At 35.6% G+C, this 27,111-nt stretch overlaps 1 protein-coding gene across 1 annotated transcript; it reads right to left on the bottom strand.

Annotated features, from left to right (window-relative positions):
* Positions 1 to 2,195: 2,195 nt before the first annotated feature.
* Positions 2,196 to 4,206, bottom strand: LOC121294364 (myoblast determination protein 1 homolog). The gene is made up of 3 exons (XM_041217991.1): positions 3,405 to 4,206; positions 2,938 to 3,016; positions 2,196 to 2,817 (listed from the first exon to the last, which is right to left on the bottom strand). The coding sequence occupies exons 1-3, from the start codon at positions 3,915 to 3,917 to the stop codon at positions 2,582 to 2,584; spliced, it is 828 nt and encodes a 275-aa protein (XP_041073925.1). The 5' UTR covers positions 3,918 to 4,206; the 3' UTR covers positions 2,196 to 2,581.
* Between the last annotated feature and the right edge of the window lie 22,905 nt (positions 4,207 to 27,111).

Here is a 27,111-nt window from a genome sequence, read left to right as displayed (position 1 = left end):
TTTTATTTTGTAATAATAATAAATAATAATAATAATAATAATAATAATAAATAATAATAATAATAATAGGACCAAAAATGCTTGATTTTATATCCACCAAAAATAAAATCGTGGATGCATGAAATACAATATAATATATTGGGAAGAAGTTGAACAGTAACCTGTGTACTGTCTCAATAAACACACATGTAATCCTTATGGTGGAACATAAAACGAGTTTAGTGAGTATACAGCTCCGAATTGCGTAACAGTGATGTTCCCTGCATTCCAGTATACCTAAAAATAGACAGATCTTTTTAATGACACAGGCTGAAATAGCAGCCCTCCTTTTAATAGTCGACCTCGTACTAGCTTCTTTATAACCTCGGCATACTGCAGTTCTTATTTACAAAGTGCAATGATACACTGGCTCCTAAAAATTATAGGATGACATTCATCCTTTTGCGACTTAACAGTGATTATATTAATTTTTATCGAAGAAAACTGGCCAGCTTCTTGAACTGTTGTTAATGTGTGCTAGAGGCCTGTGTTATAAAATATAAAATTATATAAAATAAATAAATAAATAAATAAGAAGTAAACAGACATGTTTTACATTTCGTATTTGATTGTTTTAGAACATAATTTAGACTCGCAAGAAAGAAAAAAAAAAAACATTACAGTATAAACTAGGTCTATTACTAAAGTACTTCTTCGTGTTTAACATGTCGTACACGAGGTTTAGTTAAATGTTACGGTATTTGTATTTATTTGGTCGTTTTTGTTGACCAATAGTTAAGCAGCGCACATGACTTAAATCAGGACACTCAACGCGGCTCAAGAAAAGTTTTGTACCGCCGTATATGATTAACTAATTTTGCTTCATCAGTCGAATAAAACCTGTTGAATAATGTTACGTCATCTTGTATACCGCTTTGTAGTTTTTAATATACTTAACGAAAAACGGACAATAATTGAAAAATGTGACATTTTGAAATCTAACATGAAATGCTGTAGTTATTATTATGGATTCCAGTAGACTTTCCCGAATTCATTTTGTAGATTCTTTGATTACAAGATGTTAAATTAAATATCTACATTATGTTCTCTCATATAAACTCAAATAAGCTATATTTAATTGTTATATGGGCCACATTACCCTCAACTTAAATGTATGTGTTTTCCATAGGTCAGAGTGTACATTAATATGAAGTCATTCACGTTTAGAATTTAAGTTTTAAAATTCAATTGAAGAATTTGAGAGAATATATGATGCTAAACTGTTTAAGTGGTTAAATATATATTATATATGATTATATGTTATATATATATATATATATCTTATAATATATATATATAGTTATAGACGGTTGTGCAAACACATGTGACACACACATATATATATATATATATATATATATATATATATATATATATATATATATATATATATATATATATATATATATAAACTAACGTGTTATGGCCTCTATTACCTATAGGCCTACAGGTCTAAAGTGTTCTCCTTGTATCAGAAAGGAACAATGCGCCCAATAAAGATTTTATATAAAAACCCGAAACAAATAACTCAGCCTTTAAAGATAATAGTATACTGATGATTCTTATGTGTTCTCAAATTGCAGTTAAGATATAATATTGGATACATACAGGTATTATGGGGTACAACTCTTAAGAATCTGTCAGTATTTATATTAACGAGACGAGATATTTCGTTTTTGTACATAAATAACCTTAATGGTTTCTTTATTTAAAAGAAGATTTGACAATATAATTGACATTCACATTCACACAGTTTAATATATATATTTATAAATATAAAGTTTTGGCACAACAAACCAAGCATCTCTATAAACAAACATTAAATATTTAAATGTTTTTTTTTTTTTTGTTTTTTTTTCTTTAGCAAAGCAACTCTTATTTACAAATATGCACAAGAAGAGAGCATTACAAAAGTGGTCCATAAATTTCAGGTTCATTTTGGGTCAGATATTATTTATCCAGAAGTGAAGATGGTTCATATCATGTTTACATTTTGTCCTACAAAATAATTATGGTCATTAAATAAGTCACGTTTGGTCATTAAATAAGTCACGTAATTTAGATGGGGTACAAATTTATATTAAAATTAATATTAAAAAAAAAATGTTACTGAAAGATCAATGTCGCCTTAAATGACGATGACTGGACAATTGATGAAAAAGATTAATATCATTTTTATAAATAATACATGGTTTTTACAATAAAAAAACCGATATCCTGGATAATGTAAGGTATTTCTTACAGAAACATCAATGTCTAATTTGTCAGCATTGTCAAAATAACCCAACCGATTTGAAAGTGATAAACGTTGACTTATTTTCGATTCGGTTTGTTTCAGTAATAGGATACGTTTCAGAAATTCGTGGGATACTTCGCCTTTGAGAGATCTGAGAACTGTTCTTGTTGGAAAACTCGGCCATCCCCAGTTCAGCAGGTTATACAGCAAAATACAGCAAACCTTTCCAGTCTTTAAAGGAATATTCTTTGATTCGAAGAATGTAGTAGTTTGTTCGACGGTCATTCGTCATTGATTACGATGCTTTTATAACACCTGGTAGATGGGGTTGGCGTCTAGGGGGAGCTGGGTACAGTTGGTCGGAGACGTGATAGTGGCCTCTTTCAAGATAGATCCTTCCTGTGGGGGGGAGGGGCTGCCCTCAGCTCTGTTCTCTGGGACAGGCAACACCGCGCATGCCGCGGTATCTGTCGAAATCCTTTCCACTATACTGGATAGGCAATCCAAGCTGGAAATGACCGCATTCTTATTATTTTTAGAATCTGTCAAAAAAAAAAAAAAATTAAAAATAGTTAGTTTAGTTATTTACAAACTATTTAAAAAAATTATAAAAAAATGTACAGGTGTCATGTTGTCTTTGGCGGTGGGGTAGTGACACTTACCATTTGGCGTTTCTGTGAAGTAGGCGCTGTCGTAATTGTTTCTTCTTCTGGTGTTGCAAGGAGGGCCACTGAAATCCATCTGGAGAAACACAATCAAAGCAAGTGGTTACCACTAGAATATGAGAATTGAAAAATGGCACTGGTATCATGTTTACAAAACAGATTGGAGATGTATGTGTGTGTGTGTGTGTGTGTGTGTGTGTGTGTGTGTGTGTGTATATATATATATATATATATATATATATATATATATATATATATATATATGTGTGTGTGGTGTGTGTGTGTGTGTGTGTGTGTGTATGTATGTATGCGTGTGTATATATATATATATATATATATATATATATATACACACACACACACACACACACACACACACACACACACACACACAGGATAGCTTTTTTTAAAAAATATATACATGAATCCCTTCAAAGAACGGTTGTCTAATACAAAACACTCACCATTCCATCAGAGCAGTTGGATCGAGGGCTGGAAGCGTCAGAGTCCCCGTTGTAGTGCTCCAGGACTGGAAAGTAGTTGTCATCCTGTCCCCTGAGCAGGGTTTGCAGAGACTCTATGTAACTGATGGCGTTTCTCAGGATCTCCACTTTGGGCAGTCTCTGATTGGGGTTTGTAGAGGTGCACCTTTTCAGTGACTCGAAGGCATCGTTGACTTTGCTCAGTCGTCTCCTTTCCCTCATCGTAGCAGCCTTCCTCCGGTCAGCATTGGTGGTCTTTCGTTTGCAGGCTTTGCACGCCCACAGCAAGCACCTGCCTGCCTGGTGGTGGCCGCTAGGAGCCCGAACGTGCTCATCTTCGTTGTGATGGTGATGGTCATCCGGCTTCAGCAAGCCCACGTGCACTAGCCTTGGGTCCAGATCCTCAAAAAAGTGCATGTCACTGGTGTTGAAGCAGGGATCATCATAAAAATCATCAGCAGTACTGAATGAGAAAGTGCTGTCTGATAACTCCATTATACAAGACTGACAGCTCAAGCCCAGAGATACAGAACTTGTACCAATGTCAGATGTGTTCACAGCTGTTTCTTTTTTTCTTCTTCTTGACGGGGCTTTTCAGCCTTTAGCTATATATTGTCTCAATGGTTTTAAGCTTTTTTTTCTATAAGGATTTCTCTATAACAGACGGTTTAAAAAATAGCTTCCAAATTATGTTCCCAGTTGTTGAACAACAGAAGTTTTTTTTTTCTTTTTCTCTATAAGCCTTGCTAGTGAAGCACCCTTTGGGTACCTATGCTGACCCAATAGTTTTCAGCCTTATTTATGAGGGCTCGAGAGTCTGGGGCGTGGTACTCCAGCGGACAGCTTGTCTTGAGAACCAATCGAAGTGGGCAGAGGCTGGGCAGCGCAATAGCAGTTTGGGAGGGGCTTGTTTTCATTCTCAGAAAGTTGTGAACTTTTGAGAAAGTTCTAAGGGAGACCGGGAGTGAATTGTTTTTTGTTTTGTAGAAAAACAGTTTACAAGAAAACTTTTTTTTTTTTTTTTTTTTTTAATTAAAAGATCCCTTTTATTTTTCTTACGCTCTACGAAAATAAACTTTAGCAGTAGCATCACTTTCAAAATTTAAATAAATGCAACCCTGCAATGGCTGTTTTGAAAGCTAATGCCGCTGTTATCTTTAAGATTCTGGAACATTCAAGTGTTTGCAGCTTTGCATTACCCTATAGAATTAACTAATTTTGCTTCATAAAGTCGAATGAAAGCTGCTGAATAATGTTAAGTTAACATATTGAATTACTTACCGCTTTGTAGTTTTCCATGTACTTAATGAAAAACTGGCAAATGAAAAAAATGTGACATTTTGAATCCTAACATGAAATACTGTACTGCTTCTTGTAGACTTTTGCCATATTATTTTGTAGTTGTATTTGATTACATAATGCTAAATAAAATATCTACACATGTATCGGTTCTAAAATTCTAAGTGATGCAAAACATTTGGCTATAGCTGTACGAGTAATTGTCAACGACCCAGTGAAGAGAAACCTCACTCCGTTATTTGTATGAACAACTGTGCCATTATTTGTTCTGTTTGAAATATCAGTTTAGTATTTTCGTTCTCAACATCTCAACGAAGATAAGCTGAGGTGTGTGTGTGTATATATATATATATATATATATATATATATATATATATATATATATATATATATATATATATATATTTTTTTGTTTTGTTTTTTTTTAAACTTTTAACCATTACAAATTGTAAGAGTCCATAACAATACATCTGTGCACACATGTTTTATTGTCGTTTTAACAATGGCTCTAGTGTGGCTGTATACTCTGTATTAAGCCCTACCGATCGGATGCATTTCAGTAATTGTTTGAAAGGAATTGCATTCATACATACTTCCATTTTTTTTTTTTTAATTAATTCGTTCGAACCATGCAGTTTGTTTTCTAATTGTAGTTTTATTTTGTATTGCGGCTGTCTTATTAAATTACATATTAAAGTGGACATAAGGACGAAGCCCATTTTAGTTTTCTTAAATAACAAGATTCTTGTAGCCTAATGCATTTTAGTCAACAGGTAATGTTGGTTTTACATTGGCTAAATACTAGTTTATTCAACGCTGCTTTACCCCTGAATTGTTCACATTTCTGGCCTCATTCAAAAGATGAGAGGCTAAAACGCAAAGCTGTTTAACTTCCCTCGAGGACATACTGCTTAAACCCTTTGTTTATTTATATTTATTTATTTGTTCGTTTAAAATTAAGTCTATATCTCCGTTTAAATCAAAACATTGTGAATCTGGCCCGGTTATGTTCGCCCCATTTAATGATTTATTTAAAATCGGCTTTTATTTGAGATTCATCAAAACTTCTAGACTGACATTGGCGTATTACAGGCATGAATATCTAATTGTCCTTACGGGTTCAAACTTTGTGAATTGGGTCTTTTTAATACACAATCTTGTAGTCTAATGATATTTTGATTAATCAGTCTTTTCTACTTGTTAGTTAATAAATAACCGTCATTATTTCTCGTTTTACGCTTTAATCTCTCGTTTAACCGGTGCATTTTTGTTTAGATAAAAGGTGTAGAAAATCCTAAGGTTTCTGCCTGATGTGTTGAAAAATGGGACTTACTTTAAGCACATCACAACTGATCATTAAATGGTCTTTACAATGGATCAGTGTATCTCATTATCCACATCAAAGTGCTCTTCATCCACGACACAAGTAACAAGACGTGCTTCCAGAGGGGACTGCTATTAGCCAGGAGATTTCTGTCAGGTGTTAGGTTGAATAACCAGTAGATGGCGATACAGAGTCAATGTGTGGCACTGTTCTGGAGAATGATTACACTGTGTAACAAAAAAATAAATAAATAAATAAAATAAAATAAAATAAATGTTCCTGGGTAGTAAGTGTTATTTCCTAATTGCTTATGCCTCAAAAGTATAGAAAATGGCTATTATTCCCCACAAACTTTGCTTTTGTGACCAGGACAGTGATATTTCAAAATATCACTATTTCCAATGGGAAAAGGGGCAAATGTGTGTCTTTTCGTCAGAAAAAAACAACATATGAATCCAAATTAACATGTATTTATACTAAAGTAATACAAAGATGACTACAAAAGATTTAGAAGTGAGTAGTTTTTCGAGATTTACAATTATACTGTAAATACAGTATACATGTTAATTTGGATTCATCTGTTGTTTTTTTCTGACTTTATTTGAACGAAAAGACACACATTTACCCATTTTCCCATTGGAAATAGTGATATTTTTAAATATCACTGTCCTTGTCACAAAAGCAAAGTCTGTGGGGAATAATAGCCATTTTCTATACTTTTGAGGCATAAGCAATTAGGAAATAACACTTACTACCCAGGAACAAATATTGTGTTACATAGTGACTACCACAGCTATCCTCTACCACAGAACACCTCGAAATGTCAGTTCTTCTATATAAAAGTTGGGAGACAGACGATTCTGCTTTAAAAGTTGTACATACAAATGATGATGGTACAAAGCCTAGTGAAGAAAGAGGAGGACCCCTTTTATTTAAAATGATACATTATAAGCCCAACTTTTTTTCTACGCACCAATAGTTCAAATCATTTTTAAAGCGGAAAAAAAAACAAGCCCTCTTCACAAAAGTTCGTTTTCAAAATTTTAGAATATATAAATACAGTTCTATCATAATTTTGACGTTCATTTCAACACAACCCCGCTCAGCGTAGCCATATTTAAACTATTTTTATCCACCCTCTGTTTTGTATTTGGACAATTGATCTTATTCGATCAGTATTTCTTTTTCGTAATGTGGTTTTGGGGTCCCTCTTCTAAGCAAGAGAGACCATTCACAATCCATTACACCCGCCCAAAACAGCTGTCGGATATAAATTACCAGTGGTTATGGTCACTCTAAACTGTGGCTGCTGGACATAAACCGGGATCTCCGAGTTAGAGAATATAAATACACATGTCCAAGATATTCACAATGCTTTTCAACACTATCAAACTTATAACATTTACCAGTAGCTGCAAGCATGACAATGAATAATGAACTATCTACCCAAAGGGTGCTTCACTGGCATTGTAATATTTATTATATTTTTATATCAACTGTCCTTACTTAGACTGTATGTTTAAATGACTAAATGTTAATCTTAAATGCATCTTTGCAAGTGTTTAGTTTTATATGACAATTGATTTTTTCAATTGTCTTATTTTATTTTTATTCTTAGTGGATTAATTGACTCAGTCCTAAGATCCAAGTGTCCATGTTTTTTGTAAAACAATTCCTATATGGTTATTGTGGTATTTTGAGAATTTGCCAATGGTTCAGGTATGATAGCCAATACAGGGGAAAACAAACAGTTCTGGTTATTATGCGGGAGTCTGACTGCAATAGAAACTACACCCAAATAAATGCTGAATGTTACACAACTGTACTTGTTTTACCACGGATCACCCTTGCAATCTTTTCAAACCAATTCAAAACTTTAAATGGGATACTTAATGAGCCACATTCGAGCCATCCTGGACAGCTCCATTTAGGCTCAGCATTACCTCCTAGCATGAATACAACACATTACAGCTAGGACCAATTTAAAAAACGAACACACGAATATATACAGGCAATACAATAAATGACTTGAGCATTATATCCCCCAAGAAGGGAAGTGGAATGAATACCTTAGCCTTTTAGTATCACATATTTTGAACACGTACAGAGACGTGAATAATTCAGCAAATTTAAAATGAATGTTGTGTGTTGGACCATCAATTCTGGTGTTTTTTTTTTTTTTTTTCTCTGTACATTTAGTGATTTGCTATGAAATGCTATTCCCGCAGTGGATATATAGGCTTTGGCAAACAACTTTTGCATTTTACCGTACCGATGTGGAGGAATTATCTTGCTTTCTTTACGTCTGATGCATTGTTGCGTGTGTTTAATACAAGACCTTTATTTTTTGTAAATTGTATGTAGCTAAATAAAACAGTGACTCAGAAGTGTTAAAGAGTCAAACCATATATATATATATATATATATATTATATATATATATATATATATATATATATATATATCTATATATATATATATATATATATAATATTAATATTAAACTTGAACTGGAAAACACGTTATTCCATATACATTACTATGAAGCTCATGCTTTATTAATTTAGCGTTTAGGAAAGTGGAAAAAGTGGACATACAATTGGAGAAATATTATACATAATCAAACAGTTAATATCAATCTAATATTTACTATACCCCAAAGATAGTCTTCATAACTAATACGTACTGTAAAAGGTATTTATGCTAAATACTCTAATACACTGAAAAATAAATAAACACTAACAAATCTAACTGAAGCAGAAATAATATTTTAAATATAGCTCAAACTCCATCTGTAATTCTATAACAAATCCATAAGAACATTTTAGTCTTTCCGACTTGATGTTACTTTGGTAACTCTACTACTGTCACCAGTGTATATGTGACATACACTACCCACCAAGTACTGGACCAACAGATAGTAGTGTGTGTACAGAGCTTGGACAAAAATACCCACTGCAACGTGTAGCACTTCTGTATGAACATGTCACACACGTAACTAGTTTAAGCAAAAGGAAATGCAAACGATGTATCGTATTGTGAAATTCTAACATGGAAACTGCATCTCTCTAGATTGAGAAAAGGAGCTGGGGTGTCAGTTTTCATACCCTATACAGCACGCTATTCTGGTAACAGACTTTGCAGCAGATTAGCCCCTCTCAGACTGATTAATCGGGGTTGTCCTGGCTCACTATGATGGCTCTGCTCCCTACTGATAGTGTTGTGTGTGTGTGTATATATATATATATATATATATATATATATATATATATATATATATATATATATATATATATATATATATATATATTTTTTTTAACAAAACTGGCTCCAGTTGATCCTGCCTACTAAGTCTCTTTTCATAATAAGACTAGTGGACATAACATCACCAACATTATACTGTATTATTGAGACATTACTGTGCACTTTATTAATGGCATAATTATTATACTGCTATGAAGTCATGGCTAATACCTGTACCACTGGTAAGTGTCATTTCTGTTTCACACTGTTCTCTCTCTTCTGCTGTGTGTGTGGAGTTTCTTGTTTGAATCTATTTCAGGCTCAAGAACCTCATCATATTATCATGATTATAGTACTGGGGAAGAGGGAGTAAATGGTATACATTTTGTGGGAACCATTTTAATTTGTAGAAAGTCTTTAACACAGAGTGATTGTCAACAAAAAATAAAAGTAAAACGGAGTGATGTTCCGTGACTAAAATTGTTTCCCATATATATTCCACCATCAACACTGTAGACAGAAAAGGGGCTGGTGATATTGCATACAGTCAAATATAGTACCCTAGCTGTAGTAACATTTAGTGTCAACATGGAAGTGGCAAATTATCCAAACTTTAGAATTTTGAATAACTAGGGAGCACAATATGATCCCCCCCCCCCCCCCCCCCTTAAAAAAATGCCCATGCAGCTGAAGTCATTTTCTACAGGTGCTTTTTTTTTTTTTTAAATGAAACAGTGTTGCTGATCCTCCAAAACCTGTATGGCTGGAGTCGATAGAGCATAGGCAGTGTTTTGATCTCCTGGCTCTCTGTATTTTTACTGTAGGACTGTCTTAACTGGCCCTATTAAAAGCCATGCTGGTTAGTTAATGATCTACATTTCCACAGTGTATTGATGTGGGAGCATTTGAAGGAACAGGTTAAAGGAGGGGTGTTTAGTTCTTGCCCAGTTCTTCCTGGAGTTGGTCAATCAGGTACTCCCCAAAGCTGCTTGGGTGCAGCCCAAGCACCAGGCAGGACGTTCCCCACCACTTCGATCTTACGGACAACATGAGTGACAAATCGTTTTTTGACCACACTGGTAGTGTGATGGTCTCCATTTTCCTTGCTGAGCACACACAGCTCCTCCTTGTATCCTGAGACTTTCCTCCACTGAGCCTAGGTTAATTCTAGGACCTGAATGATATTGCACACCTGTTCGCAACCAGGTCTCTGCCAGTGAAAAAAAAACACAGTATAGTAATTTTAAAATTATCTTAACTTGTGCATAGGTGTCTTTTGAGGTAGTGAAGCAATAGTCAGCACAGATCCTGAGGCCTGTTTATATCTGCAATACAATGAAGGACAACCAGAGCAACTGTTATATTGGACATCATACTATTTATCTGCTATTGAAGTTCATGATTAATTGGTGTTTTTGGAGGTTGACATTGTTATGCCTCCAATAAGATTGAAAAATCCCTCTATTGTTACAAACCCTTTAAAATATAAATAACCACCAAACAGTTTTAAGTTGCATAGAAGTAAAATATTTATTGAATTTATCATTTCATAGCAGCCATTTGGCTAACTAGATGTCCCAAATTGCTGTTGATGGACCTCTCTGGTATTTCAGGATCAATTTAACATGAATCGTAAAAATAAGAAATAGGTACCGTAAAACAGCAATAACATACATCTGGTAGCACGATCAATTCCCTTTCTTTCCGTTCATGAGTTTAATCTCCACAATTGTCCGGAACTCCAATGTAATGTACACCCCAACACACATTACTGCTTAAATCCCTTAAGCGTGGTGTGTTAAAGGCTTCATCCACTTTGTATACTGACAAGAATGTGGACAAAGATACTTGCAGTTCTCTTGTCTTTCACCAAGTTTCCTTCAGATACTGTGTACAGAGTAGGGTGCTTTGCAAGAAAGCTTTGAGCTTTCTGACCACTCTGACTTGGAGTGGCATACTAGTTCCACAGCACCTTCCTGGTAAGGTAGTAGTGGGGTTCAAGTTGTAGTAAGAGTTAGTGGAAGAGTACTTACCCTTCAATGACTTACATATATCAATAGAACTGTTTGTTGAACTGCGGTGAAACTTGCTCAGGACACTCCTTCGCATAAGTAATTTGATAGTATCAGAATGTTGGGTTACATGGCGGTGCGTTAATTGTCTGTCTGTATTAAATGCATATGTTAGATGTAGGTAATGGTGCTTTATGCTTTTACTTTTTCATGATTCTGGTGGCTCTAATTTTGTATTTATAACTAGGGATGCACAGCTATTGCCAAAAGGTTTGCATTACCCTATAGAAGTAACACATTTTGCTTCATAAAGTCGAATGAAACCTGCTGAATGTCACATTCACATATTTAATTACATACCACTTTGTAGTTTTCCATATATTTATGAAAAACTGACAAATTGAAAAATGTAACTTTTCGAAATCTAACATGAAATACTGCACTACTATTGTGGCTTCCGGTAGTCTTGTATTCTATTATTTTGTAGTGTCTATGATTACATGTTAAATAAAAGATCTAAATGATGCTCATACACTTATGTTCCTTTTAAATTGTGTCTTAATCCTAAAATTCTAGGTGTAAAACTTTTGGCCATAGCTGTATTGGACTTTGTCTAATACAACAAGTCCCATTTAGATTTTATAACGGACTATCTGAATACATGCTTCAGTCTAAGCTGATTTGTTGCATTCAGTTAAGAGAAGCTTTCTTTCTCTCTGTTCAGGGCATGACGTACCTGAATGTCTTTGTTGCAGTACTATACTCCTCGCTCTCGCAGGTAACCCATCATCACCTCCGCAGTCTCCAGCTCTTCTCCAGCTTCATGGTGCAAGTAGCCAGTGACTCTCGGCAAAGCAACATGGTCCTGCTCAAATATTTCCGCCCTCGACAAGCATACTGAGTTGTCCCTTGGTTATACTTATGTATATGTTATTTACAAAGGTTGGGTGAAACATTTTTAGAAAAAAACTGCCACACTTTCTATATGAAAAAAATATCTCTGTTTCCATATGGATGAGCAAAACCAGAGATCTGATTATCTTTGATAGAGGACAAAAGGAAGATGCCTGGCTGACAGGTGTGTCTGTATCCATGCCTACACAAACTACTGTATCTGAAAGAGAAGCAGTCTCAAACGTGGTGCTAATTGTGCATGTCTGAACTAATGTGGCATAGTTTCCTATCAAACAGGAACAAAGAAGACTACACGGCAACCTGATTCAAGCATTCAAAATTCTAAAAGGTATTGACAATGTTGACCCAAGGGACTTTTTTGACCAACTCCCTCTCTGGAACCAACTCCCCAGTAAAGTTGTTGAAGCTGACACCCTGGGATCCTTTAAGAAGCTGCTTGATGAGATTCTGGGATCAATAAGCTACTACCAACCAAATGAGCAAGATGGGCCGAATAGCCTGATCTTGCCTGTAAACTTTATGTTCTTATAAATACAGATATATTTATTTTTAATGTGGTGTTTTTCTAAAACATATCAACAGCTGGGTCCATGAAACACAGCAAAATCCCTATCTCAGGCACAACAGTGGAAATAAATCAATCAATAAATAAATATGTATATGATTTGATGGGATCACAAAAACAGCTTGGCAAAATGATACCACTACCGCTGATAATCTCCTTCTTGTCGGATCTCCGTGCTTAAGAACTTGACACAAACCAGTCAATTAAAAAAAAAGAAGAAATACAGACAATTTGACACATAAACATCATGGATTATAGTAACTGAAGAGCTGTTATTTGCATTGCTAGGGCCCCATTGCTCTCTCACTAGGGGGATCAGAGTTGAGAAGTTGTGAAGTGCAAAAAGCTGTGGGGCTGACGAGGACTCTGAGAGAATTACGTCACCTGACTCTGTCCTGAGGTGAAGATCAGAGGTAGCGCAAACGGTGCTAACGGGAAAGGAAAACATGCGCTCGACACAGACCATCACATTTGTGACAAGGCAGTCCATTTTCAAAGAGATCACCATGGATCAGCATAGTACAGGACTGTATAGGGGATGTATGTCTTGTAATGTAAAGCTTCATTGACAGCTTTGTATAATGCTGATGCACATCCACAATAGCTGTGTTGGTATAAGAATGCCTGGTTCAGTAGTTGAGCAAAACAACTTGCATGAATTGGAACTTGTAAAGTTTGTCCTGTAATCTGCTTGACCTGAGGGTTGTGGCTTAGAAAGAAATTAAGACTCCTCCATCTGTTGTGGAAAATTACTGTTGAACCAAGGGGTAACTATCAAGGTGAAGATGGGGGTGTGATGGGCTGTAAACAGAACGAAAGACATATTGGTTAATACTTTCTTACAATTGAGTAAGTGAGAGAGTGAAGTGCTGTGTGTGTTGTTTATATCCTAAAGGAGGATATAAAATCTAACTATTATATTTGGTTCATATCATGTAGGAAGCTCTGCGGCTATTCTGTAGATTACCAACATAGTACTCTATCATTACTTAAAACTGTGCAGGAGCCCACCTAATGTGTTATCTTAATTTATGTATGGTTTCTGAGATTTGGAAGTTTTATTAGTGTATTTTACAACACTAGGGAACAGGGCTGGGGCCAATTCTTGTTTTTCTGTTTGAATTGATATTTTAGAGCCATAATAATTAATGTGATTGTTCACTGCTTTCATTTAAAGCCAATTTAATTGAGTACCAGTAACTTCAATTTAAATCATTGTTTGTCACTGTGAGAAGCTCATCTGATCAGAATACTGCTAAATGCAATTATGGTCAATGATGTGTTAGTGTACCACTTTTCATGTTTTATCCATCCATAAATAAATACATTAAATGAATCAATAAATCAAATAGCATTGGAACCAGTCCGTTTTCATGTAACACATGGGTATGCAATTCTTTGGTCATCTATAATACAATCTAATTCAATTATCTGACAAACCTGTTATGGAATACTAGCTGTCCAAACACAAATGGAGCTGTCTCATAACAGAGCAGGTGTTTTTTACTCATTATCTTGTATGTTAGGTTTAATGTCTTATGAAATGTCTTTTCAGCATCTTAGTCAATATGATAGATTTCTGACTTCAACATCACGATACATATATAAATTATTATTAACAAATAATAAATAAATAAATAAATAAATAAATAAATAGTACACTAATATTGGCTGCATACAAGGAAAACTTTTTAATAAAAATGCTTTTTTTGTGCTTTGTTTTTGTCGTTAAGCCTATATCCTCCTTAGCAGCAAAAAAACCCCCAAAAAAACACGTCAAACTGACAGTAAGGTTGCGACTTAATTTTGTGAAGCAGCACTAATTCTCTTCCCGTTCAGTACATTAGTTCATCCAGTGCGATACATTTCTCCCACAATCACATACCGTAATAAAGGTGGACTGTATATCGAGGTTGCATAGGCAGTTTTTTTTGTTTGTTTTTTCTGTCTTGAAACCTAACAATGCGCACAGCATTGTAAGCAACACCTGAAATGTAGGCGTGCCTCGTGCAATAGGTTGATTATGAGTAAGTCTAGACTATAAGCCTGGCTTTTGGGTTGATCTAATCCACGATGTGCAATTCAAATAGCAACCCAAATTCTACACGTAATACATGAAAGCTCCACTATGCAACAGACACACATTTTTCGGCAGTAAATAACAGGTGCGAGTTTGATTTGAAACAAATAACTAGTATAACATAAGAACATACAGAACTTACTCTTATGGAAAAAAAGGGAGGTAAAAAAAAAGATGAATGCTGAGTCAAGAAATATTTATTTAACATATTTTTAAACACGAATATCTCAGCAGTTGTGATCCCTTCAAGTTGGAGAAAAATGGACGTATACAATTAAAAAAAAAAAAAAAACAGCAGAAAGATGAAGTCATCGCCCTGTGACAACAATAATTTTTACCATTAATAGCAATAATAGTTGTTAGTGCCAAATATGGCAGAAGTTAACAGGATATATATATATATAATATTTACTATGCACATTATTACAATTAATATTACTGTAAATCTGTGTTGTATGACTTTAAGGGAAAAGACCATGAAACTACACATTATAACATGCTTCTAGAATGGATTCCTATGTACTGTTATTGTGTTCCACATGCTAATGAACTTCAGAGCTCCAGCTGCATGGTCTGGTCAGTATTCTGCCTGTGTTCTTAGATACTAAGGGCTGTCAGTGTCCTACACTGATATACTGTCCACTATAGAAGACAGGCCCTGGAGGCTGGCCGTTCCTGAGGAACCAGGTGTGCCTGCTGGGTAGACAGAAAAAACACTGGTCAGGACCACAGGTCATTAAGGCTGCCTAACCAGCAAACTCAGCTGCCCTGTGTCCACAGACAAATAATTCATTTGTTGACTTTCTTGGTAATGTATCATTGCAGATTACTAACCTACATGCACTTTCATTCGATACTTTAAGAAGGAAAATATTGTCATTTACTTTGACTGCTTAATGTCTGTGGGTCGAGCATTTTCCTAAAAAACAGACTTTTCAATTCATTTGTAATTAATTATATCTGATTATCAGTACTGTAACGCATTACTGTAATCCGATTACATTTTTCAGTAACTGTTCCTTTTTTAGACAGATAACTAAATGATTAGACATTACGTTTTATGTGGAAAAAATAACATTACTTTTAGTTAGTTTTTTTTTTTTTTTTTTTAAAGGACCATGGATAATTCATAACATGGAAATCAGAAAGCGCTTCAACTGAAAGCTTACATGTCACACGAACATGCGTTTAATATCATCTTCCTACGAAATGGTGTATTTCGAATATTTCGTACTGCAACCTGAACAATTTGAAATAAAGTATCTCTTTAAAATGTGAACTGTGCCTGAAGTAATTAGCTGGTGTAACTAGTAAAACATTTTTCCAATCAATAAGTTACATGTAATCTGTTACAATTTTCTTCAAGTAACTGTAGCAGATTTGTTTTTAAAAGTAACTTCCCCATCACTGATTATCATTCCATGTAATTTCTGTCAGATTTTGGAAATGTTGCCCCGCCCCTTTGTGTATTTCTGTGTTGTATGTTGCGTGTAGTGTGTTAGTGTTGGTGTATAGTCATTGGTACAAGGGTTGTAATATGGGTTACAAACACGAGTGTTTAAAATGTATATTTAGGCACGAGGATTACACGCACTTCACGTGCAGGTAAAATGAAATATGTGAGCACGGGGAATTGCACTACTAATTCAAGTGCAGTTGTACCGAGACTCCAATTGAATGATTGAGTCTCGGTACAGCTGCATAAAAGCAGTATGTTTTCACTCACTCTGAGTTGTGTGTTCGATGAGAGTAGAACGGGATTGGAGACGGAGGTTATACAAGTAAAGACTCACCGTGTTTGTTTGTCTGTTAGTTCACTGTGTGTTTTAAGTGTTAATCCGTTTTGTTTCATCTTTTTGTTTTAACTACCAGTACCGTGTCCTGTGTTTTCTTCGTCTTGCAACCTTTTATTTTCCGCTCTGTTTAATTCTTAAATGTTGAACGCAAGCAAGTGCTTAGCTTTACCAAACTTCACATCTCTCTGCTTGTTCTGTGTTGGTTCCTGGTTCTGGTCTGACATCATCCACTACAGCTGTCTTTGTGACACAGATATAAATAGCAAATTACATATTGTAAATAATAGGTCACCTTAACCTACATCTACACAACATGTAGAATAGAATGGCTACGAGATAATTGGTGGCTGGTTCCCAAGATATAGCTTTCGGTACCTATACCAATTAGAAGTCATTGCTGTGAATGTGTCTTCATATGCAGTCAAGCAACTGAATATATAGCTTTCACTAATCTATCCAATTGCTGACCAGAATCCCCTTTGCAATTGGATGAACTGTTATCAGAGTGGAGTATATAAACTTCACCAGGACTGTTGTCCACCTTTAGACAAAATGTGTACCTGTCCTCAGTTTTATCCAATCAAGCCTCTTAATACATTTAATGTGTTTTACTGGACTTTTTGTTGGATGTGTTTTTGTCGTCTTGTTTTAAGAACATACCTTGCTGTCTGGAGAATAAAAAACAGAAATGTCTAGTTTCTTGATCCCAATATCGAATATTGTCACAGGAAGAGGACTGTCTGTTTTTAAGCTGAGTGTTGAATACAAAATAAGTAGCATGTTAGTTTGTATGGACAAGGTGTCTCATTACTGGGGTAAATAAGGGTTTTTTAAATTAAACAAATAAGCATTTTATTGCTGTTACAACTGTGGAGCTTTAGATTTTATTCAGCAAAATGTATCACTTTTTTGGGTTTGTTTTTGCTTTCAAAAGCAGAAAAATCTGTTTAAAATACTAATTGTTAGATTGTGTTTATCGTTATATTAATAAAAAATAATTCAAACAACAAATCAAAAGGTCAAACACTAATTGCACTACCACATTTTGATATGGTTTAAACAAACCACAATGTCTTCATTATTCCCCTGTGTTGTGTTGAATAGCAAAAACAAATGAGTAATGAAGAGATACCCTACTTGTAAGCTGGAATGGTGGGTGTCCTTTCTGTCGATTTGGCACAGCTTCCTGGTTAGCCAGAGTTCTCGGCTGTGTCTGCAGTCTTGTGATCTACTGGATGGCGCTATGAAGGATCTCCACCTTGTGCAGTCTCTGGTTTGGGTTTGTAAGGGGTCCCACAATGCCCTTGTTTCACATTCAATAACATTGTTTTATGTTCTCAACCCTAATAATGCTGGAGATCTTTTATAACATATATATAGGTGTTTTAATAAGTGTTCATCACAAATCTTAAATGGAAGTGTCGCCTGATATGTATTGAAACCGTAACTGCAGTTTATTTATGAAAGCAGCTATACCTTTCAAAGAACATGTGGCAGAGCTGTGAATATAGTACTGAGCAAGGAGAGTGCATGAAGATCTGAGCACTGACAAAGTGGCAACACTTGCTGACACGGGGCGTCATTCTTCACACCTGCTTTGGAGCGTAACGATAGCAATCTGGCTTAACCCGAGCCACTACAAGCCCAGTATTGTACTGAGACACAACCCGGTCAGAGATTACATTACACACTGATTAGAGCTTCAGTTACACCCCATTAGTGTGGACAATGGGGGATCAGAGAACTGGACATAAGAGTTTTAACAGGCCTTATGCTCCAGGAGCAAGGGGGATTACCACAGAAATGGTCAATTGTGAGCCATCCAAGAGACTCTTAACTGTACTGATTCTGAAAATCCCTGCTCTCGCTTTAAACAGCAAGGGCTTGCATTGACTGCATGACCCTTTTGGGACTGAGCAGAGCTAGGAAGAATACCAATAGAATATAATATGAATTGCGTGTCTCATGTATTTTCTTAATGCTACACCATTACATATCAATCCCCTACCTCCTTGATCCAGGCAAAACTCAATCTGATTCAGAACTGGAGATATGGGCTTTAGACCAAGAACCTTGATGTTTCTATGCCAGTGTTAACATATTTAATGGACATAAAACATATAATATTGAAATTAATGGAGGGTGTCAGAAACAGAGTAAATATACAAGCCTCCAACAATGAAAGGGCATGATGTCCCAATAATGACCAGGTACTGGATGGAGCCAGGGCCTTTGCTTATCCAAGTTTGATAAGATGGGGTTTCAGATTAGGCCTTCAGCATTTAGATGAGCATTTCTAACAGTTTGGGATATTTTATTTTCTGTGTTTTAAAATCCTGAGGTTTTACCATCTTACTATAATAAGTACAGTGAGATTCTTTTAGCTTTAGCAAGTACTTCATCATGTTCTGTCTGTCTAAAAGCATTTCTATGAATTATTGCTTTGAATCTTCTGCTTCCCTCCATAACTCTTCAGTATTTCCTGCAGCTTTTTCTTGACTCCAATCACATTGCAGTTTCATTCCAGTTTTTTTTTTTTTAAGTACAAAAATGCTATACATTGTTTCCTGTCCTTGTTCACCTGCATATACATTTCCAGTTTCCCACACTTTCTCATTAGCAGCAAGCCCTTACTTTATAACACTGTGCTAACAAGGCCTTCACTAATTATCTTTCCTGTGTAATCTCCTAAATCATTTGCTAACCGTTTACTTGACAACCCTTTTTGGTAAAACATATTGGGATATAGCTGTAGAATAGGCTTCAAAGTCACAGATTTAGGGATAGGTAACTTGAACACCCCTGTTTTAAGTATGGGTCTTTTTTCTTGATCGGCACTTCCTGTGATGACAATTTTGGTTGTTAAAAACAGCACTTCATAACAAGGCAGTTTAAACAACAGAGCACAGGCCTTCATCATGGATGGTAAAATCATGTAAAACCAATCATTGTTCTAGCTCTGTTGACTGGAGATTCAGGGCAAACCCAATCAACACATCACAAACTGCACCATAATGGGAGTCAATGGAAACAAGCTCCTGATAAGATCACTTTGGTTAATGCCATAAAATTGCTTTCCACCCACCCCACTTAATATCACTTCAAATGCTGGTATCAACTTTATTACATTCTGACACATTCTGTATACACCATACTGAAATAATTGCTCCTCGTAGTTGTTTGTTAGGTTATTGATGAACTCCTGATAATGTCAACTCCATTTATCACAATTTACGCTTAGTACCTATTTATGTGACATTAAGCAGTTTGACTGTATATAGATTTTAACACAACCAGTCCTATCAATCTATCTCCTATCTCTATCTATCTCTATCTATCAATCGATCGATCAATCTGCTATTTGTTGCAGGCTTTAAGTTTCAGTGCAAAAAATTAACAAATGTTAGCCTCTTACATCAGGAAGAACAGTACTGCATTACAAATATAGGCATCCACACACAACTATAAAACACTCAATACGGGTATGAACGTTTAGATTAAAAGTCTTTCTGATTGGAGATGAAGGCAGGAAAGACTTATGGTAAAGACTTACCAATCATATTGATGTACAAAAGGGTATTCTTGCCAAGCCCCTGTGAGCACACAGCAAAATCAAACGTCTTTATTGGTCTTGGCATGGCTCCACACTGGAAGGAGTGTGCAGATGTCTTTGAACTACTTGAAGTCCCGACAGTCCTGCAGGAAGCTGGCATTGAGAAAAGCTTCTAGTGATCACTGACCAAAAAAATCCCAGAATAGTTATTAAGTGTTGTAAGTTTTCTTTACAGTTCCATTCCTGATGTGTGACTGAAACCCTCACGCTTCACTGAGTGCTCATTGACCCACAGCTGAGCGTTGACAAGATAAACAGAGAATTAGCTGGGGTGGCTGCTGCAGTCTGACCTGTTTACACAAGTGAAACTTTCATGGTTGGGGCTAAAGCTTGTTTAATCATGGTAGCCAATTTAGTAAGCTACTTTGCCATTTACTGTTTACACTTTTTCTGTGTGCCTGCACCTTCAAAAAAGTATGTGGCTATGGCTGGAGCCTAATGAATCATTTCATCATTTATTCAATTTATGGCTCCAGCCACATTCCCATGTGTTTTTGCAGGGAGGAATTTAACCTCCTCCCTGATACCCAATATTCCCCACACACCTGTGCACCTGCCACACTGCAACATACAGTCTTTTAGGCAGACCCTTTACCATGGTCGATCTGTGTCCAAGACAAACCTAGTGGTCTCAGTAGATCCTTGTCTGATCAAGGATTGGATTTCAAATTGTAATACAGACACTGAAATTTAGTCATCCAGCAAAGCTAATTCTCGCTGTAGGTTAAGTAAATTGGGTTGCAGGCTTCTCTCCTGCTCTCTGTGAAAATAATTTGTATGAGCATATTTATTTTAAAATAAATGGTGATTGAACAATACAAATATCTGTTTCCCCTCTGCTTTTAATATGGGTACTATTGCCAGGATTTTCAGTCTAGTGTAAGAAACTGTATGAATTCAACAATTCAAAGCAGCTAACATACACCCCCTTCATTTGAGTAGTCAAATGCATTCAAACAAAGATGAAAAGTTAAAACAATAAGTAGGACAATGTTAGGTGTAATGATGAACTTTGATGATGGCCGATAATGAGGAGGAAAGGGCGGTGGGGGTCATGCATCTGTAGCTGTAATAAAAAATAAAAATCGCAATCTAAAATTTTGGCAAAGAAGGTGTGGTTTCAAGCATTTGAAACCATAATGTAATACTGCACATGCACATCTCCATTTTTTGTATTTAAATAAAAATAAAATACAATATATCAAAGTTTTTAGTTTCTTGGAAAGTTGTAACTTCTCATTGCCAATAGTTACAATTAAAGCTGAACTAGGTCTCTAAGCAAATGGTTCATTAAAACACTTGAGTGATCAGGTGAAACCAGAGACTAGCCTACACATAATGCCTTTGGGGATGTGTAATTGACTTTAGTGCAGTTCTTTTTTAAACTGCACATTTAAGTGCAGTATTTGTGAAAGTTAAAATTCCTGCTTGTTTTTGGCTCGGCTATACAGTAGTAGACCATGCCATGCTCAAAACCCATCACATTGTCATATTTTGTCTTGGATTCATTCAGATCAAATGTGGTTTCTAAAGTGGGATAGGTTAAAGGTTGTGTTGAGGCTTTCTTGTTGTCAGACTAACTGGCAGCCCTGTGCATTATTGTTTCAAAGGCTTTTGGTATAGGTTAATAGGGTCAATAGGGTTGTCCTCTTCCTAAACTTTTATGGGACTGGCCCAATTAAACCATTATACATGTTGCCTTTTGTGGAAAATTTTAAAAGGATACTTTGCCAGTTGGAAAGATAGTGCTTTTTGTTTGTAATCTATTTATTTTTAAGAATTGTAGCATAGTTTTAAATTTGGAACAATGTGCATGCATTTAGTGATCTGCCTTATTTCAGATTTCAGCAAAAAATATATTCTGATTTAGAAGTGAAGTATCCTACTCAATGCTCGTAATGGGTTCAAACAGGCAACAGGGGGGATTGGCAGTCTTTGGATGAAACAAATACAACCAAAATGAAGTGAAATTCAAGTTTAATGAGCACAAACTAAGTGAAGTTGTGTCATTCGCATGTCTGGTTAACCCTTTCATTTTTACTCTGTACCTTTTTAAAACAGGTTTTCTACTATTCAGCCAGCTATTTAGAGTTGTAAACTAAACTTATTTTATGTCACAGCTTTTGTAATGCAGGTTGTATTTAAATCCTAAATAATCATAATGTATATAGTCCAAATGTTTTGTAATAATATGGAGCATGGTGATACGAATCAATGGTTGATTTTTTTCCTTTTATAAGGAAAAAAAATGAATGTAGATTTTACACCAGAGAATGATTGTGCAATGTGCATTTATCTTCAGAAATCATGACCAACAGGTATATTGAAATCCCACCACTTTATAAATTTGACATGCTGTCACTACCACTGCATTTGCTAAGCATAAGTGTTTAATTGTATCTGAATATTTTAATAACTGTTGGCATTTTTGACAGATTTAGGGGAATTTACTGTAGGTAGAGTGGATGCTTTTAGTCTAAGTCATATTAATAGCAAAGCAAGATTAATGCCAAACTGAAACAAAAAGAGGTAATAGACCCTAATAGAAAATGTTCAGCTGCTACCCTTAATGATTAATTTATCTGTCGTCCTGAATTGTTTTGAAATATCATGGGGTTTAAATGAAAGAAAGATTCCGTATGTTAGTAATAATTTATATGAACAGCAGAACATTAATGGTATAGTCAGGTATTTCAAAATATAATGCTTGACTGTAAAATATACATTTACAACTTTCTTCTTTTTGACAAATGAAAGGTGTAAGGCATCAACATATTGTGTCAAATTCAAAGTGACACTTTTGGCAGCTTGCGCAATACTTTCATTACATTCGCATCACATAACTCTGATGTTTTGAAGTCCAGTCATAGATATTTGACAAACCTAAATTGGGCTAAAAGCATTAAGAAGCTTTGAAAACTGAAAAAAAAGCTGCCCTGGCTTCAGGACTGATGGAGAGAAGAAACATATTAGTTTTTTTTTATTTTTGATGTATACTCTCTCTTGCCTCGTAATGAACCAACTAATTAAGTTTTAGCTAGTGACGTTTTTTTTTTTTTTTGTAGAGAAAGTAGACGAAAGACAAACTTCTATTAAAAAAGGTTTCAAGTTATTTACCCCCCCCCCCCCCCCCCAACACACACACCTTTCAAAAACACTTTTCTGGTGTCCTGCCAAATTATTTCAGTTCTCCTTCATCAGGAGATCCTTTCTAATTAAAATGTGGAGAAGGTAGAGGGGTGTGCAAGTACAGCTGGAAAAGAGATCACTAGGAGCTTTGCTGTTACTGAGGCATGCAGCTTTTTCTGATGATATGCTAAATACTATCGTCAGCAGACCTGCACACCACAGAATGCTACTAATTACTCTCAGAATACTTAATGATAACGATACAGATGCATTTCTATTTCTTGTCCTACCTATGCAGCAGATCAGTTTGCAACTAGAATGCATACAAAAGACAAATGATAAAGGGCCCCTGGGTAAAAGCAAATACAAAGTTTGCCTTCATTTTTGTTTTGTTTTTCTGGATGGAAAAACATTTAATATACAGTATGGATGACTAATTAAAATGGTTTTCGTCTAAGTTTTTTTTCTTTTATTATGACCATGATTTTTGTTTTTCTTATTGAAGAAAATGAGGTCAAACTTTGCATACAATTGACTATATGTAGACAAACTAACTGGAAGAAATTGTAGACCATATTGACCATGAACATATTGAGAGCTGTTAGCCTGTCTGATATATTTCACATATTTTGTACACTGGTAGTGTTTAATGGCTGTTACAATTAACAGTTTCCCTACCATATTGTTTTCCCCCCTGAGTCAATGATACACGCAGTTTTTGGATCCTGTCTTGGTACACAGCTGTTTTCTATGATTCTTTCAGTCAAGTTGAATGCTGGTTGTCTAGTAACCATTTGATCTGCCATGTTGTTTTAACCTCCATATCAATGATATAGACTATAGTGTATTAAGATCCTCTACATTGGTGCCCAGGTGATTTATATATAAAAATGAATCTGTACTGTACTGGCCATATCAACAGATTATTTTCACGTTATGATTTTGCTTCATGTTTACAAACTTTTCCACCGGAGAAGGCATTCCTCCTATATCCCACTGGGAATGCTTTCATTTTGTTCACATACAAGAAAAGTTTTTTTTTTTTTTATGTTAAATATATTTGAAGTATATTCAGGCACTTAAAGCACTATGTTTCAAATACATTCCAGGATTTACTTGAACAAGCATTATGTTTTTGTTTGTTTTGAAATATTAGAAATCAGTTGACTCTCGTCAGTGGGAGCATCAGCTAGTGTAAGGTAGTATCTAAGGTTTCAATCATGCTTGAAATTCTGCCAGGTTACAGATGAGGAAATCAGAATGTCATGAACAGTATCTTAGTACCTCAGTATTGCTCCTTTCAATGGGAATATATTTTATTTCACATTGTTGCCTGATGTCATTGCTATTAATATATACTGTATATATTCCCAGGTTTTTAGAGTGGTATGATGAGGGTAGTATTTGTTCAGATTTGTGCAAACCAGTATTCTTAGAGGTAGGTCACGTTTTGAATTGGCTTCCTTTTTCTCTTCATAGCAACCCAGACAAACCTTTAACCTAGCTTACTGTCCAAGCTGTCTTTGGGGGGAAAAAAGTGTCCCATTTTCCTCCTAAAAGTCGTATTGCAGTGTAGTTCTGCCAACAAAATGTCCCTCTCAATCACGTTGATGTGTTCTGTTACCATGAGAATGTCCTACTTCTATTTTGTCAAGCTTAATTGGCTTAATCCATGAAGGACTATATTATATTTTTTGTTTTTTTGTTTGAGTCAAGATTACTTTTATGGTAGATTGAAGCTGGAGGGAATAAAATGGAATGCTCATCAAATGATTCTCAGAAACCTGTGTCCATATAGGACTGCTTGAAGTACTCTCTAAATCTTTCAACTTTCTCTGGTTCCAGTCCCAGCTCACTGTGGAACCTTGAGCAAGTCACTTAACCTCCCTGTGCTCCGTCTTTCAGGTGAACCATTGTTGTAAGTGACTCTGCAGCTGATGCATGGTTCACACACCCTAGTCTCTGTAAGTTGCATTGGATAAAAATGTCTGTTAAAATAAACAAATAATAATAATAAACTGTTTTGTGTGACTTAGCATCTTCCTTTCAACCCCAGCAATCCACTGCAGTAATATTTTGATGAAGCATTTTTTGTTTAGTATTACAAAAGGGCACAGCAGGGGTTGGTGGAGGGGTAACACTATGTGTAACTTCTGTTAATTGCTAAAGTCATATAAAATAACAAAAAAAAAAAAAAAAAATACAGACTGAACAAACTGGATTGTCAGGCCACAGCAAGCCTCTTTGGGGGTGTCCAGCTGTTTCAAGGTCTATGTAATTCTATGAGATACGATGGATGAAATGAAACACTACTTAACCACCAGAGTCCCAGCAGCGGAGGTTGTTTTTAGGGAATCTAAACCATGTTGGATATCTGTGAACAGGCCCACTGTCCTATCCACTCCACCTGAATAACTAAGACCTGGCCATAGATCAGAGGGGATCATTCCTCTCTGACAGAGGCTGCTGTGGCTTAAGGAGCCTGGCACTGAGTGACCCATCAACGCCTCTCCTGTAAACATCTTCTTTGAAGAGGTTCCCTACAACAACACAAACAATGGGACGGCCACAAAGGGCCACCCAGACACAGCGTAAAGAGTGTCATTAACACTAAATATGTCTCAAAGTTATTTTAGTAGCTATTTGGGTTTCAGTTTCATGTATAATTGCTTTATTGGCACTATTCGCTCAAGCAGCGATGCTTGTATAAGCATACAGTATCCTTCTTTTGACTTAAATGGTATCTGAAGAAACAAATTACTGAAAGTGAAACGATGTATTTTATTAAGATGTCGGTAACTGTTTTTAAATAATGAAAGAGTACAGCAGTTCCCATTATGACCGAGTTCTTTAATCATAATATTTAACTTGAAAGGATTGGATATACGTTATGTTTAAAGATCATAACAAAATCTAATTTGATGGTATAGAAAGTTGAGCCCCTTTGTGAACCTTTTTGGCTAGATTGCACCTGTAAATGATAACTTGTTCTCAGAGTTTTTTTTTATTCTTGAAAATGAGTGTATGCCAAGTACATCTCAGTAATAGAACAAAGTTGAAACCCTTTGTTTCTGCCAAGTTTTGTTTTCTCTAAAACGTGCCTCTGTGTTCATTTCTTTCTCCTTTGCTGGATTCTCGTTCACCGTCATATTGTCAGCAACATCCAACACAGAAGGTTCTGCTTCAGGGAGGTACCGTAGGACCATTCAGTGTTTCTAAACTAAGCTGTAGGAATCTGGGCTTTGATAGGCTTTAAATGAGATCACATCTATACCAACCCTCTGGAAAATTCAAACTGAAAATTCAAACAGAACCCACCCCTTAGAGGGTGCATCTTGGAGAGACAATTAATGCGATGTTCTGTGCGGTACAAGCTGACTTCATGGACAAGAACTTTGTAATGTTGGATCTGATACATACCAAAGATTTTTTTTTTAATTTTGACTATTCAGGTCTGTGGACTGCTAGCAATTAAATATTCAAAATACATTATTGTATCCCTTTGTTGATACCTGAGAAGTAAGGTTGAGCAGTTCATAAAGCTTCCAGTTCAATCTATATTACTATCATCACTCGAGAGAGCTGAGTCAGCATTGGCGTTGCTCAACAGAGCATGTGAGATCACTGTGTGTATAAGGGCTTCAGCCACCAGTGTTGTTGGTCCAGCTCTTTGCACAAATTCTTACAGCATTGAGGCAGGCAGTCCTCGTTTTG

The sequence above is a fragment of the Polyodon spathula genome, chromosome 19 (genome assembly GCF_017654505.1).
Source record: "Polyodon spathula isolate WHYD16114869_AA chromosome 19, ASM1765450v1, whole genome shotgun sequence".
Lineage (NCBI taxonomy): Eukaryota > Metazoa > Chordata > Actinopteri > Acipenseriformes > Polyodontidae > Polyodon > Polyodon spathula.
The sequence above is the reverse complement of the archived record's forward strand: the minus strand, read 5'-3'. Positions and strand labels throughout refer to the sequence as shown.